Genomic DNA, 17,253 nt, shown 5'->3' with positions numbered 1-17,253 from the left:
CAGGTTTGGTGACAAGTACCTTTAATCAATAAGCCATCTCATCAGCCATAAATTACATTTTAAATAGCCATGTAAGTCAAAGTAACTTCCCAAAAAGTAAAGACATTTTTTTTAGAACTGTTGAAGAGGAAAAGGTGAACTTATACCCCCACTCCATTAACCACAAACATTAGAAATAATGAAAAAATTTCACTAGGTGTTTGGGCTGAAGGAAAAGAATGTGTATATTTTCACCAAATTACATTTAGAAGCTAAATGACAACTATCGCTACCTTAAAAGTACATTATTATTGAATCTTACAATGCTGTATAAGTTGAGTCATTGGCAAATGCTCACATTTAATGCAGAAAAGGCAACAGATAAACAAAAACTTCTAGTGCACTTTTTAGTAATATAGCAAGCCTATTATAGCAGGAAAAAAGCTCATTTGCTTTAAGGAATGAAATGAAAATAATAATTTCCACTCACTAAATCATTAGCTCGCAATCATTTAAGAGCTGAGCAAGTGTGTGTGTGTGTGTGTGTGTGTGTGTGTGTAGTGTACTACCACACAATTACAACTCCATGTAAACATGAACAAGGTACGATACCAGAATTATAGTATTCAAGCTGTAACACCATGAATTAGCCAGGCAGTGATGGTGCACGCCTTTAATCCCAGCACTAGAGAGGTAGAGGCAGGCAGATCTCTGTGAGTTCAGGCCAGCCTGGTCCACAAGAGCTAGTTCCAGGACAGGCTCCAAAGCTACAAAGAAACCCTGTCTCGAAGGAAAAAAAAAAAAAGGATTAGAGTAATCAACCCAATAAGAAGCTCTCACTGACCTTCTAATTCCTTTACTACTACCCTTCCTATGTTCAAATACTTGTAACATAACACACATAATAACATATAATAATAATGTGTGTTATGTATGGGAAGAAAAAGTTATCTCTCCCAAGTTTCTGTCCTTAAGTAGACAGTAGATAGATCCTTAAATTATACCCCATTTCTTCCCAAAAGAAGTAGCAAATGGAGAGAGCTAAACACACTAGCACTCAACAGTGAATTTCAGTTACCACCTTTGTACTGGGAACGAGCCTGTCAAGAAAAAAATGGAGGAAATGGGGGAACAGGAATGTCTAATCCCAGCTCTCAGAAGGCTGAAGCAGGATGACAAATGCCACCCCAGCCTGAGCTGTACTCTCCAAAACTCTGAGAAGACCTGACTGAGGGAGAAGAGGGAGAGGGGACGAGGGCATAAGAGGGGAGGAGAACTGTTGCTCCTTACCAGTCTTCTTCCTAACAATCAGTGGAAGCAGCGAATCTAACATGATCTCCAAAAGCAGGAATGTCACAAACACATCCACCCCTCAGGATTATGCTCAAAGTTCTCAACAACCAAAGTCTCTAACTGGAACAGCCTACTACGCACGGCCTCTAAGAATCCCTCTTCTGATTCCCAACCCTTTCCTACATCCACACTTCCTGATGCTTCATTAAGTGACAGGGAGCTGGCTTAGAGTAATGGTGACACTTAATGGCACTTGCACCAAAATTGATCCCTGTGGCTGGGTGGAAGGCCCTCCCCTTCCACCTTTGTACACCCTAACGTGTGCATTTTAAAGGGCCATCTCACTTCCACAGTTGCTCCTTTGTGGTGGTTAGCATTATTACGTTTGAGACCAAAAATAAAAAGAAAGTACCTCTAGCATGTAAACCCTAGTTCGTACAGGCTGTGCCCTATCAACCTACTTCCCTTTTTCCCCAGATACTGAATACCCTGCCAATCCAGTTCCCTATTTTCCTGGATGTAAAATTTGCTGTTCTTACAAAACAAAAGGTCCTAAGACTGTTATTTCTGCTTTTGTAATCAAATTTGCTTACTCTGATCAAAAAGACAATCACAAGACCCAAAATTTTAACTTCTAGGGTTTTGCCTTTATAAACTCTGGACTGATATGGTTAAGGGGCTGCGTCTTGGAAGCACTCTCAGGCACGTAAACACGGTGTCAGGTTTGGGTACTGTACCTAAATAGAAAGTCTCTTATTAAAACTTATTCGTGGTCATGGCGAATCTCTGAGCCACCCCAGACTCATGATACCTTAATTACAGATCATATATATTTTATATAATATGTATAGAGAGAACAGTCAAACCCTAAAATTTCACTGTATTGTCATCTTTTACAGTTAAATGAACGTTTCATTTGTTTACAACATGGAACTACTACCTTTATTCTATGCCTGCAAATCAGGCCTGAAATTTAAAAAAAAAATCCATACAAACTTTTATCTGATTACTCTGAGTTCTACTTTATTACAAAAATTAATCTATTCCTATCTACAAAGAAATCTAAAGCATTCTAACGTCATTTTTTAAAAAATATCAAAGAAATATATTAAAATACTCAACATATTCAGAAGTTACCTTGGGATTTTAACAAAATCTTAGTTCATTCATTTCAGATTCATATCCACATAGGTACCTACTCTCAGCCACAGCAACACACTGAATAAAATGTACAACCGTGTACAGCAGGACTGAGATAGTGTGTGAAGAGCAATGCAGACCCAGAGCTCATGTTCTGAGAAATGGAATTTTCAGTTTTGAGCTATGTTTCTCTTTAGAAAATAACCCTTTGCAACTCCAGGGGTGTAGCTCAAGAAGAGAGCACTTGCCTTGCCTCAGTGAGGCCTTGAGTTTGTCTAGCACAGGGGGGGAAAGAAAAAAAAAAAAACGGAAGTAATACCATCACTGCAAGTACATGAAATGCATGTTTAGCTAAGTAGAAATACATTGATATTTATTCTTTCCATTCAGCACAGATACATTAAGCAGTATTTCACAGTTTAATATAAAAGATACCATTGCAAAGTAATTGGTTATATGATAATCTATGATCAAGAATATTCTTTGAAAACTCATTTTAAGTGATTAGATACTAAGTCTTCCTTCTCCCTTAATGCCTAAAAAGAAAATCCACAAGAACTATAAACATGGTTGTTCTATAACTTCTGTAAAAAAACAAAACTATTTATATTGTTGTTTTTCCATATTTCTTAATTTTATAAGCTTTATTATAAAAAACTGCAAATAAAACTCACACACCAAAACCAACCAGGCTCAAAGTCTCAGTGAACTTCTGTAAAGTTTAAATATCAATTCTGAAGCCATAGGCTTCACATTTGATTTTATACATTCACTTAATGGATTTATTCACCATTAAAAACAAACAAATTCCACAACAGCATTAGAACTAGAAAAACAATTAGCTTTACAGCCTTTTTCATATCTCATGTCCATTACGTACACTCAGTCTTCCCTAATCCCCTAATATTTACCCTTTCTTATTCCCTTTTCTACTGTTATACTGTATCGTCATGTACCGTGTGTGTGTGTGTGTGTGTGTGTGTGTGTGTGTTTGACTAGATTTCCCATATGTGGGAAAATATCCAGGTTTTCTTCTTTCTGAAATTATGAGCCCTCACTGAATATTTTACATTCTAAGTCCATCCATTTTCCTGGAATATTTTTTATTATTCTTTGTGTTCTTCACATCATTCCTCCCAATTCCACCCATCTCCCTCTCCACACTAAAATAAACAAAATAAGATTTAAGAGAAGGAAAGATGGAAGGAAAGGATGGACGGACGGACAAAAATAGGAAAAAAAATCTCATCATGGAAGTCACAGTGTACAGTGAGTTGCTCAGTAAACCCCTTTATCCACATAATTTTACATGCAGGTGTTGATCGAAAAGAATCACTGTTCTGGTTCGAGGCCTGTGGTCTCTGCTGCACCATCAACAATGAGCCCTCACTGGGACTCTTCCTGGACAACAGGTTGCTGCCCTGTGTCATGGAGACCCTATAGGGCTGACCCTACCCTCACCCAACTCCCCACCTCCATGTTCCAGCAGGTCACAGATGGGCTGGATGTTAGGGTTGGACAATATATAATTCTGGTTCTGGGCCTAGGTTCTTTCAGGGTTTGTTTGCCTGCCATCTCCCCCCACCCCATCTTTGTCACTATGGTGAGCTCTTCAGAACTGCCCTGGCTAATTCACCCCTTACAGTGATGAGCAATGGGCAGGGCCAGTTCTCCTGAAAATTTTTTTGTGTGTGTATTTGTGTTTTATTGTGTTGTATGTATGTGTGTGTGTGTGCATATTTAAAAAGTATATTAAAAAAAGAAAAGAAACTACCTTTTTTTCATTATACATACCAATCCAAGTTCCCACTCCCTCCCCTCCTCCCATTCCCTCCACATATCCTCCCACCCCACCCCCATCCAATCCTCAGAGAGGGTAAGGAACACTGCTTTGGAGAAGGTCCAAGGCCCTCCCTACTGTATCTTCTCCTGAAATTTTTAAATTTTACTTTTCTTTAGAGCTGAACAATGTCCATGGATAACGAATATTACCCATTCATCTGCTGACTGACAACGAGGTTGATCCCAATATTTTCTGTAGTGAATAAAGCACCATGAACACGCAACTATCTCTATGTTAGGTGTATAGTTCTCTGGACATGTGCCCAGGAATGAAATCATGGGGTTACACGGTAATTCTATTTTTAATTTTTTGAGGAATCTCCAAACTGATTTCCACAACGGTTCTATTAATTTGCACCCCCACCAACTGTGGATAAACACTGTCATTTAAAAATAAATCCAATTTTCCATAGTCAAGTCTACTTGAAAACAAAACCAGGAGTCCCATTTCTCCCACACCACCACCCCTCAGCAGTGAGGAGTGTTTAGTAATGGAGAAGACTAGACAAAGAAACTGGAGCCTTCTGTACATTACACAGACACTTACCCGCTTGATGGGTCTAAGGCAATAGCTCTGGGTTGATCCAACTCTTGCCAAAATAAAACTTTTCGTAAAGATCCATCTAAATTAGAAACTTCAATACGATTAGTTTCAGAATCTGTCCAGTACAATTTTTCTCCAAGCCAATCACATGCCAGCCCATCCGGGGACAATAATCCAGAAACGACAACATTCTGTACACTCTCAGTTTTGTTAAATTCTGTTCGCTTAATGGCTTCTTCGCTGACATCACTCCAGTATATCAAGCCATGACCAAACACAAAGTCCACCGCAGCTGCATCCTCCAAGCCTCCAACTACAATCGTTGCATTCTCTTTGCCATTTGTAGCATCAACCAATCTCAAGTCCCGTCTGTTTGCATAAAGCAACAAAGGGGCCGCTGAAAGAAAAAGAAAAAAAACATAAGCAAGAAAGAAGAAAACATATCAAATCTTATAAATTGGACTTCAAATCAGCATCTGTGACCAAATACTATCAAAATTAAAGTGAGAAATAAAGAGGCTAGAGAGATGGTTCAGCAGGTATGAAGGCCTGCTATTCTTGCAAAGGACCTGGGTTTCGTTCCCAAGACTCACATCAAATGGTTCACAACCACCTGTAACTCCAGCTCCAGGGATTCTGTAGTGCCTTCTGGGTCTATGGGCACTACACATATGGTACACATAAACTCATACAGTCACACATCCACACACATAAATAAAACATACTTTTTTTAAATGAGAAGTAAATCAATAGTGAACTGGCTAAAATCTTTTTACATTTAAAATGTTTTTCTAGTACTTTAAAAAAGAACATAATGAGAACTGAAATCAGTTCCACCTAGGTGTCTTTTCTTATTGAGTCTGTCAGACACAATTTAAAAACTTATACATACTAAAAGAGAGGAACTGGAACACTCATGCTCTACTGGTAGGAAAGAGTTGGCAAGTGTTTGGTTAACTGTCCAGTTACAGAGCTGGTGATCAAACCCAGGGTCCTCCAGTATGCCACGCAAGCACTTCACCATGAACTACTGCCTCAGTTCCAGCTGACAGTTTATTAATGGCTAGATGTACAACTGGCCATATGATCTGGCTACTACACACTTAAGTATTTACTAAAGAGAAATAAATACGTATCAATATAAACACTTACAAATAAATGTTCAAATAAATTTGTTTGTAATACCATAAATCAGAATCACCCCAAATGTAATCAACAACTAGCAGTGGTATAGTAATAGATAAGAAGGAGCAGTACATATTTGCAGCCCCAGCACCAGGAATGAAGAGACAGAAAAATCAGAGCTCAGTTCTCCTTGACTACATAGGGATTTTAAGGTCAATATGAGCTAAAAGAAGTTGTCTCCAAAAACCAAAATCAACCACCATTTCTAAAAAGTAATGAACCATTTATACATGAAAAATGAATTAATTTCTAAATAGGCACATGGAGAAAGATGTCAAACCAAAAAGAAAACTATTTCAGGATGCTCATCTATGACATCATATAGAAAATGTCAACTAATCTAATCTGACAAAAGGATGATCTTCTTGAGGAAAGCTGTGAAAAAGAACAGGAAACAAGAGTTGAGTTCCCCACTGTTTTTCTGCAGGGCTAGGGACTGAACCCGGAACGTGAACAGTCAGGCAAGCACTCAGCACTGAGCCGCATTGCCCACACGGGTATGAGGAAACTTGTCTCAGTTATGAAGATAGCTTCACAGCTGTATGTACATATCAGACCTTCCCACATTTTATGCTTTAAAAAAGAAACATCTATTGACATACAATATCAGTATCTTAATACAACTTAAATAAGCAGCCTAGCAAAACCTGATACTATAACTTTTATGCTGTTCAATATTAATAATCTCTAACTAGACCTAGTATCACAAATATAAACCCTATCTTAGAGAAATAACATTTAACTTTGATAAAGTTGAGTTACTAGGACTATAATCGTATAAATTCTGTTTTTTTATTAAATATCTATCCCAAGTTTCTGATTTACTTTCCTAGTATCAATCAACAATTAAAAACTGAGTGCCACTGTCCTACAGAACTTCCCGTATTAATGGGAAGTCATCACTGCACAGTGAGTAACCATCAGCCATATATGATTACAGAGCACTTAAAATACAGTTAATACGATACTAATTTTTCACTTTATAAACATTAGTTCATTTAAATTTAATGAACAAATATGGGTAGTGTCAGCAAAGGAAAGTGATGATCTAGAAGCTAGAACAGAACAAAGGCCACAAATAAGGCAACAAGAACGATAATAAACACAATAATCCATGGTATTCTTTCATAGTTACATAAGGTCTAAAACTGTTCAAAGCCCAACCCAAATACTATCGACACTAACAATTTTCTCTTCAAAAGTATTTATTGGCCGGGCGGTGGTGGCTCACATCAGCACTCAGAAAGCAGAAGCAGGTGTATTTATGTGAATTCAAAGCCAGCTTGGTCTACAAAGCTGAGTTCCAGGACAGCCAGAACTGTTATAGTCTGTCTCGAAAAAAAACCAAAAAACAAATAAAAAGAATTTATTTATTCTTATTTTATGAGTGTTTTGTTTTCAGTAAATAGGAAAAGATTTATATGATCTGAAAATCATATATAAATAAACGTCTGTGTGTTGTGTGTTGTGTGTGTGCGCACACACGTACACTCTCTGCCTACACATCTGTTCACCACATGCATGCCTGGTGTCCATTAGCCAGAAAAGGGTGTCATATCCCCTGAAACTGGACTTACAGATGGCTGTGAGCCACCCAGTAAATATTAGCAATCAGAACCAGGGTCCATGTGCAAGAATATCAAGTGAGCTCAACTATCCACCCCTAAAAGTAACCCCCTTTTATAAAGTACAAATATTACTCTAATTTGAAAAAATAAGTGGCTCATAAAACTACAAAAAAAAGTAATGGTTAATCCCATTTTTAGAACTGCACTGGTCAAACGTGTTCTATTCATCTGTTAGATAACATGAATTTCTGATCCAACCATACTGAAACCCAGGGTTCTCTGTCAAACACCTGTGGGCAACCACTTCACTTGAGAAATAAACTGAGTCCTTTCTTCTTACTGTGTGTAACTACTACAGACAGACAAGCACGTCAAATATCCCTGAACTCATGGCAAGCTTGCACACATCACACTAATGAACCAGTCCCAATAGTCACTATTGAATAGTCTTATATTCAGCTTTTTATAGTAGAAGCCAAACAGAAACATTAGAAAAAACATTTCTATTAGTGAAGAGTTCAATGCCGAAGGCTGAAGAAAACTAAAAAGAAATTCCCAGGACACTTAACCCTTACATTTCAAGAGTAAAAACAATGCAATAGTTAAGAGATAACTTCTTTATGGCTCTATCATTCATGAAAGAAATATACACTAAACTTGTTTATGGTATTAAGTGACAAGAGACTTGTCAAATTTTAATATTTCTACTGAACAGTTTTCTCTACAAAAATCTAAAGAACTTTTCTGGTAATTTAAAGTCTCATGGGTTTTATGAGTGTCACTGGAGTTGGAGGAGACCAGAAGCCAACTAATAGCTTTAATTCTGTAGCACTAGTTAGGGTTGAGCATTCTGGGGACTGGACATTAACCTGTTAACAGCTCTAGCTGTGATTGCAGGTTTCTAGGGACTGTACACTAACCTGAACATTAACAAAAAGTCCATCTGTACAGCTACCCTTCTGATGCATGAATAGGGTCTACAACATCGCCACCCGTATCTGCTTAGACAAAATTGTAATGCTGTTTTTATCTACTAGATGCAACAGACTCCACACACTCGTTTCCTGTCAGCATGCACAACACACCATGTGTTCACTCCACAATGTTTACCTGACTTCATTCAAGCAGAATTCAAACAGTAGTCACATTTCTTTAGCAAACACTCGCTCAGGAATCTGTTCTCCTTCATCAAATCCCTACCAAACTTCCTTCCTGAACCTTCTCTGCACTACAGATTCCCATACATTAATCCTCCAATGGGTGTGAGGGCATCTGTTACCCCACTGATCTTCAGGGTGGATTTGACTGATCTGGATGGCTAGGCGAGTGTTGCCTTCCTTGCTCAGTGCTTCCATGTGCATCCCTCCAAAAACTGTGCACTCGGTCAAAGAATGCACAAAATACTTTTATTCACAAAATAAAGAAGAACCAGTCTTCAGTCAAAGGTACAGGAGTAGCTGCACTCCCCTGCTAGAACCTCCAAACAAGCTCTCAAGGTCCACTTAATCCTTCTTTCTCAAATCAACTTGGAAACACAGTGTCTCAGAAGAAGGGTTAAATGCCAGACATCCCCACCCGGCCCCAGCTTTGATGGAAACAAGGTCTTGCTCTGTAAACCACACGGTCTCAAACAGTCAAAATTCTCCCTGGGTTCTAGGATATAAGCAGGGGTCACATCTTCAACATCTTACCTATACTTCTTAAAAAGTTATCTGAGCCCTGGTGTGACACACACACTATCAATCTCAGCACAGGAAGTAGGTGGATCTCTGAAAGTTTAAGACCAGCCTGATTTGCATAAGCATGTTGTAGGCCAGCCAGGGCTACACATCTATTATTTCCCCTGTTCTCAGTAGAAGGTGGAGAATGCCCTCCCTTTGTGGGATCAAGCAACATTTCAGGTTCACTCTTTCTGCAACTTAGCTCCATCAATTGCTCCACCTCTTCAAAGGCTAGTGGCAGGCTCAGGTATTCAACACTAACCTTGTTTACTATCAAGAAAATACTTCTCTCTCTCCTACCTACCACTCTGTTAACATCTTTAACCAAACTCAAACACACTACTCAACTAAACCTGCAATCTTCAAGGCTTAAATAAAATCTAACTAACAACCTTTTCTTAGTTCTTATTCTTTACTTCTCTACAGCATTCGCTATAGACCTACCAATAGAATGTTCTCTCCAAATCATACTACCTATTATTCTTGTCTGTTTCAATTCTCCTACTTCTCATGCACATAGTATTCCGAGACCTCTAGTCACCAAATAAGAGTATGAAACAACTTCCCAGATTCTCCTGATCATCACAAAACTACACAACTTTCTAATCCATCTAACTTAACATCATCTTCTGTTCCCCAGGCCTTTCTTGAGTGGGGGAGAAGGGCTGCAATCTTCCTATCATTGACTTAAAACTCATTACCTTTTCCTACAAAAAAACTCTTCAAAGATGTTACAACTGTTTGTGGGGTGGGGATGGTATAGGCCAGTGTGTGCAAGTGTGGGATGGCTGTGCAAGCCCAGGCATGCAGACATGTGGACACCAAAGGTGGACATCAGATGTCTTTCTGAGACAGGATTTCTCGCTAAGCCCAGACTGGTTGGCCCCAGGTCACAGCACACCTAACTTTACAGGAGCCTGGAATCCACACTCAGGTGCTCACACTGGCACAAAGGCACTTTTACATAGAGACATCTCCCCAGCCCAGGTCTCCTAACCTTACTAAGAGCATGCTTCCTTTTTCCCCTGCCAATTACCATGTAATTAACTCTTCTTTACCATTTCTTTAAATGTGCCCCCTCATTTCTAGAACCACTTTGTTGCCCTGGGTTTCAAGAGCTCACATCTACACTACTCTAACAGGGAATGATCTCAACATTCCCCTTTTCCTACTTGGAATATATGGTTGTGCTTCACCCAACTCAAAAGCTTTCTTTCTCATTCCCTTTGCATAAGACATGAAGACTCAACAGCTCAGTTTTCCACTATTCAACTTCCTCCTTGAACTCCAAATTCATTTTTTACCACTTCTGCACATAAAAACAGAGTTTAACATACAGACTGGGAGCACATCGCCTGTCACCCATCACCAGTGTACACACTTTCCCACTCTCTCACACCTCTCTCCCAGTGAGCAAATCTAAATCCTTCAAGGCTAGATTCAAATCTTATCTACATCTTTTCTCTTTGAATCTCCACACTGTAGAGACCACAGTCTTTTATCACTTAGTATTATTAGCTTTTGTTTGCTTGTTTAAACATGGTCATTTGGGGGGAGAGGGGACTGGAATATAGATACATGCTAGTACACCCAGCTTTTTTGTTATTATTTTATTTGTGATTGTGTGTGTGTGTGTGTGTGTGTGTGCGCGCGCATGCACATACCACTACACTTTAATGCCATATGACAAGTTTCAGAAGTCAGTTCTTTCTACTGCATAAGTTCTGGAAATCAAACGCAGGTCCTCGTGCTTGGGGACAAGGGCCTTTACTCAGTGAGTAATCCCATCAGCTCCACACTAACCTTTTTTGAGGTATATTTTCTACCTCAACTAGGATCTCAGCTCCTCGGAAATAAAAGCTATATGCCTTATAAGTACTTTATTCCTGGTGCCTAGCTGAGTTCACTACAACAGTAATATGGTAGATATGTTTACTAATATTTAAAGGCAATTTTTCAGGACTAGGGATATATTTCAGTGACAAAGCACTTAAACAGCATGCACAAAGTCCTGGCTAGACCCCAGTCTTGCCAAAAACAAAAAACAAAAAGCAGCCTTCCACCTTTCAAAGCTAATCTAAACCTCATTTAGAGACTGGAAAGCTAGCTCAGCAGGTAAAGGTGCCTGCCAACAAGCCTGATGACTTGAGTTCAACCCCCAGAATCCTCATAGTGGAATAAGAAAACCTATTCCTCCCAAGTTTCCTCTGAATTTCACATGTGTGTGAGTGCACACGCACACACATATACACACACACACGCAAAATAAATAAACAGATGGATAAATAAATGGATAAATGACTAGGGGAGGGAAGGGAAAGGAGGGGGAAGGGAAGGGGAAGGGAAAGGGGGGGAGGGGAAGAGAGGGGAGGGAAGGGAAAAATATACCATGCAGGGTAGATAGGCTCTAGGTAGAGTGCTTATCTAGCATGTGAAAAGCCACTAGAAGACATCCCCAGCCCAGAAAAACAAATATATCTACTAAAAACTTTAAGTCCCAACCAATAGTCATAAACATCCATGAAGCTACCCATTGGGATGGCTTTAAATGTAGTCAGGCTTCTATCATCCCTTAAACTTTGGCTTAAGCACCCTCAGCTTAAACAGATGTAATTCCTCTCCCCTTCCCTCTCCTTTTTTTTTTTTTTTTTTTTTTTGCAATTTTGAGGACAGAACCAAAGCCTTACACATTCTAGGTAAGGGTTTACCACCGACCACAGCCTAGCACCTGAAAATCCTCTCTTAATCATCATTCAGAAGTCATCAGACCACACCAAAAGTCATTTGCTAAACTGACACCTGCTAACCTAGACACGTCCCCAGCAAAAACCCTACAGCACTGTCACCATTACCTGTTAACAAATCTTTCTGTATATTTGTGAGATTCCTAGAGACCCTACTATCAAAACACGACCAACACGACCTTCTGTTAGGCTTTTTCCTACTTAGGCCTGCCTAGAATTTACTTTTATTCAATATCTGGATGGTAACATCACCTGTATGGGAAGAGAACTTCATCTATGGGTGTGTGACAACCCCAGACAGTGCTCTGGGAATAATTTGAATGTCTCTCCTGTTTAGAGATGTGGCTAGGCTGTATTCCTGAGATCAACTTTTTTTAAAAAATGTGTACAAGTGTCTGCCTCTATGCAAGACTGTCTGCCATGTGTGTGCCTGGTGCCCAAGAAGGTCGGAAGAGGGCATCAGACTCTTGGAACTGGTGTTACAGATGGACATGAGCTGTTGTGTGGTTTCTGAGAATTGAAACTGGGCCCTCTACAAAAGCAACAAGTGTTCTTAACCTCCGAGCCAGCACCCTGAGCTGGCTCTTAAACTAGTTCTCTCCAGACCTCTTACCTGCTGGAGTAGCGTAAGAAATTGTTTCGTATCTTTCAAAGAAAACAGTTCCTCTGGCTATGGGCACCGAAGCGGTCTCTGACACTAACAGAAGTATTCTAGGGTCTTTCTTCTGTTTTCCCTTTCCTCCTCCAGGGGGTAACACAAAGGTATTCCTTAGCTCTTCACAAAGGAGCACCCTTTCCTAGACCCTTTACACCCTCATAAGGAACCTTAACAGATGCCTTCCCTCTTCTCTGACCACATGCTGTACTCTCATGGCAGCAAACCAGCTCAATGCCTCACAAATGGCAAAATTCTACTAAAGATAATTGAGAACTTCAATGTCCTTAAAAACCTGCAATCTTCCCCTACTGGCTCACTTAAGTGTCTATACCTAGCATGCACCGCCCCCTGCGCCCCCACACACACACTCTTCCTTTCTTCTGCATTCAACCTCCTGAAAAGCTCCTTAAAATCCTTTCATGTACCTTCCTTCAATACCCCAGGCTCCTCAAGCTCAATGACCTGTATGTTATCAGATTCTTTCCCCCACCCCATCTCCAAACTCCCAAATATGATAGGCCTGCATAAACCTGTGGCTGCCCATCCTTCCCCAGGGATTCATGCAGAAGTCAGAAATTGAGCTAGAAACAGGTTCTTATACACTCAGATGAGATTTGGTCTCCCATCAGTCCATCATTCCTGAGATATCCAAAATGTGCCTTTCAAAAGTATTTTTTATTGAAACTAACCCAAATGTTTTAAAAAGTCAAGTTAAAGCCAGTCATGGTGGCTCACACCTGTAATCCCAGCACTTAGGAAGCTAAAACAGGAGGATTTCTAGGCCAGCCTAGACTGCAAAATTAAATCTAAGGAAATCTAGATTACACAGACAGTCTTAAAAGGGGGAAGTTAAAGTGAATTTGGATCATCTGACAAGAGACGAATTAAGTATTATTGGTTTACTAAAATTTACACAAGCATGTGGTTCAGCACAATACCCATCAATATCCACAAAGTCCTGAGTTCAATTTCCAGCATGAAAGAGATGAAAAATAAAACACTGCAAGTAGTAATTAATACCTGTACTCTATGTCTTCTAAGCTACTCATTACATATATACTAGCATAAATCTTTATTTTCTTTGGATATATTTTAAAGTTTAGTTGACCAAATAAACAAACATTATACCTGCATTTGCATTTAGTTGAAAGGAGTCATTAATCTGACAAACTCTACTTTAACAGTAATTATGTATTGTAACAAACCAATATAGGCCAGGAAAAAGTTCAGTTGGTAAAGAGCTTGCTGTACAAGCATGAGACCTGAGTGCTCATCTCCAGAATCCATACAAACACAGGGGAATAGTACAACCTAATCCCAGCGCTGGAGGCAGAAGCAGGTGGATCCCTGCAACTCTAGCAATGCAGCATGGCTAAATCAATGAGCTCCAAGTTCAGTGCAAAACCCTGTCTCAAAAAACAACTGAGGCAGACATCCAACGTTTTGACATCTGGCCTCCAAATGTGCACACATAAGCACGTATGCATCATACATTAACCCAATGTAAAGACAGTTTCCAAATCTATAGTACTGTTAAACTTCAGAGTTGTGCTACATTAGTTCACGGATGTTTATTACCTGTCTAAGGTTATTTTAAGTAAACTATAATACTGAACATATTTTCTAATTATGTAGTTTCTTGCCTCTTATTTTTATGCCAGAAAAGCTAAATATGTGAGGGGGTTTGGGTGTGTTTGCTTGTTTTTCTGTTTTGAGACAAGGTTTTTCCATGTCACTCTGGATGTCCTAGAACTCTGTAGACTAGTCTGGCCTGGAACTTAGAAATCTACCTGCCTCTGCCTCCCAGGTGCTGGGATTAAAGAACTGTGCCACCACACTCAATTTGTCACACTGAAACGCTGTACTGGGCCAGGATACAGCTCAGTGGTCGTGTGTAAGCCCCCAAGTTTGATTCTCAACACCACTAAAAAAAGAGTTATAGTGAGAGAGAGAGAGAGAGAGAGAGAGAGAGAGAGAGAGAGAGAGATGCACTGTCAAGAAACATTTGGCTGTAAAAAGGTGAAAGAGGTGTATTCGTAAGTTCTATTCGTCTACTATGAAAAGCTGATGTACAAGTTTCACAATTATCTACCAAGCAGCTTTCTCTTAAAACATCAGTTGCTGCAATTACATGAACTATAATTTTATATGTAAATGAGACTATTTGAAATGACACACAGGAACAACTTTGTATGCAAGATTCAAAGGGTATGTTTGTGTGAAGGGAAAAGACAACAGTTCTGTGCTAAAGTCAAATGACCATTGTTATAAAATGAAATGTATGACATGTATGACAAAATCTAAATGGCTATAAAAGTTTTTAATTTATTAATGAGAAAGAGATGTTGTTCAAGTCAAAATTAGCTAGGATCCAATAAGTTTATATACAAGTTTCTTTGGAATCTTTATAAAAATAAATTTTGGTGTTCTCTGTTAAAATTAATAAATATTCTTAAGTTAAAGGTACGAGATTAAAGAACAGATCTACAAAGTTTGCCTTGCCTTCTAAATAACTACAATAATCCCTCTGGAAAGCATAGGTTCTCTATCTTATCAACTTAATGCTGATTTTATTATGCTCTGAATTATTTAAAAACAAAAACAAAACAAACAAAAGCCTCATTTAAGAATTATTTTTTTACCATTGTATTACCTCCTACGTAATCCATAATCCTACCTATATTACCAAACATTCAGTCCTCTTAACAACAAATGACATTCTGCCCTTTCAAACCCAAATCCTAAATGAAGTGTCTAAGGTACTGCCTTTAAAACTCTCAGAGGACCCGAGAGCTTTTTTTTTGTTAAAATGTAAAAGTTCAAAGTTAACAATAATTTTGTTTATCTGATCAAATATTAAAAATTCTATTGGTAGACACTATCAAAAGAAAGTTTATCCTCCCTATGTTATAGAAGTATATATTATAGGAGTATAGGGGAAACATTTATCTGAATTATTTCAAAAGATGCACACAAGTATCAAACTGCTAGAAATTAATGATGAGTTTCTATTATCAGAGCTCTGGTCTCCAAGACTATAATACAGTGCAGTTCATTCCTATTATACTTTTGGTTCAGTGTTAACTTGGTCGCAATTAACTTCTTTAATTTGAATGCAGTAACATCTAGGTAGACTAGGGTTCTTAGTTAAGAACTCACATCATTAAGATATTTTACTGTATGGGCAGGAAGTGTTTATTCCAAACTTACTAAGTCTTTTAATTGATAATGTTCATTTGCTCTTGACATACTCTATGTTTGCTTGGTATTTTGAGAACACTATGTCTGAGGATTGTATCTTTAGCCTTCTCTCTGAAAATGTTATATTCGACTATATTCACTTATCAGATATACTAGCCACTCCCCTTTTAAAATAAAGTTTATCAGTCTGCTTACAGACATCTTAAATAAAACTATTTTGGATGGACCCAATTTGGTGTGCATGCTTCAAAAACCACCATACACAATACATCCTTGCCAACTGCACTATTTTTGTGGCAACCATTCATTAGAGTTAAAATTCATGGTAATGAGTAAGTCATGCCATGTTGATGTGGGATTTATTCTGTCTTCTACTCTGATACTTCCTGGGACACACTTGCAAATCAGCAAATATTCATCTTCAAAAAAAAAAGTTGACACTGAAAAAGGTCACTGTGCCAGGTGACTCTTGTGCGCAGGTGTCCAATGGCATCTCTTTGAGATCACACAAAAAGACTGAGTTAGGATTTCCAAAAAGCAGGTAGATAAATAGATGGGTTCATGAAACTAACACACAGACCCAGCAGAACAAGAATTAATTACACAGAGCTGAATGACCTGTTAAAGGATGATTGTGGGTTTTGTTTAAAATATTGCTGATGCTTTAATGCCCTACTTCCTGGATGTAAGTAATACCTCTCTCTTTTCTTAAATTCTCCATTGCTGGTAACAGTCTAATCCTCTGTGATCTAAGAGTTACCTTTTCTCCTTGCCTATCTCCTCAGTTCCATAGTTCCTCCTGAATACAGCTATTCCCTAAGTTCACTCAGTCTGTCTCCAAACTGGAAGCTCCAGATGGGATCACAGACTATAAAGGAGCTCCATGCAGCAGGATGTATCGGCTATGTTCAGAGCTCCCTTGGAAACCTGCCCTGCTTTCTGGCTCATAGAGTTCCCAGTTTCACAGGTACATAAAGAATGGTCACTTCCTGGCAAGCCCCAAAATCCCAGAGTATTTGGAAAACATCTGAAATACAGGAATTAGCCCAAATCTTATCCAGAATTGAAACCTGATGGTGAGTTCTTTACTTACATTTCTAGCCTCAAAAGGCTTTTTTTAAAAAAATCTAATCTGAAAGCCTTTCAAAATTCTGCGCAAAGTCATTAAAAGAACCATTCGATGCGTGGCAAAGTACTACTCTTGTCACACCCACACGAGCAATCAGGCCAAATCTAAAGAGGCTAGCCTCACAACCCCACGTTCTGTTCCATCTCCAAGGGAGACAAGTTCTGTTCTAGACAACAGGGATCTGATGAATGTGCAACACAGTCCCCACTGACTAGGCTTGACCCAACTTCAGCCAGACTTCGTTCCTCC

General features: G+C 39.0%; 1 protein-coding gene across 1 annotated transcript in view; it reads right to left on the bottom strand.

Annotated features, from left to right (window-relative positions):
* The window catches only part of Lrp6 (LDL receptor related protein 6), a 120,582-nt gene that overhangs the window by 94,134 nt on the left and 9,195 nt on the right, over positions 1–17,253 (bottom strand). Inside the window, exon 2 of the mRNA XM_085687252.2 lies at positions 4,802–5,195. Within this exon, the coding sequence (XP_085543378.1) occupies positions 4,802–5,195 (394 nt within the window). The remainder of the gene's footprint in view (positions 1–4,801; positions 5,196–17,253) is intronic.

Source organism: Myodes glareolus, chromosome 3, assembly GCF_982192425.1.
Source record: "Myodes glareolus chromosome 3, mMyoGla1.1, whole genome shotgun sequence".
NCBI classification, from domain to species: Eukaryota; Metazoa; Chordata; class Mammalia; order Rodentia; family Cricetidae; genus Myodes; species Myodes glareolus.
The sequence above is the reverse complement of the archived record's forward strand: the minus strand, read 5'-3'. Positions and strand labels throughout refer to the sequence as shown.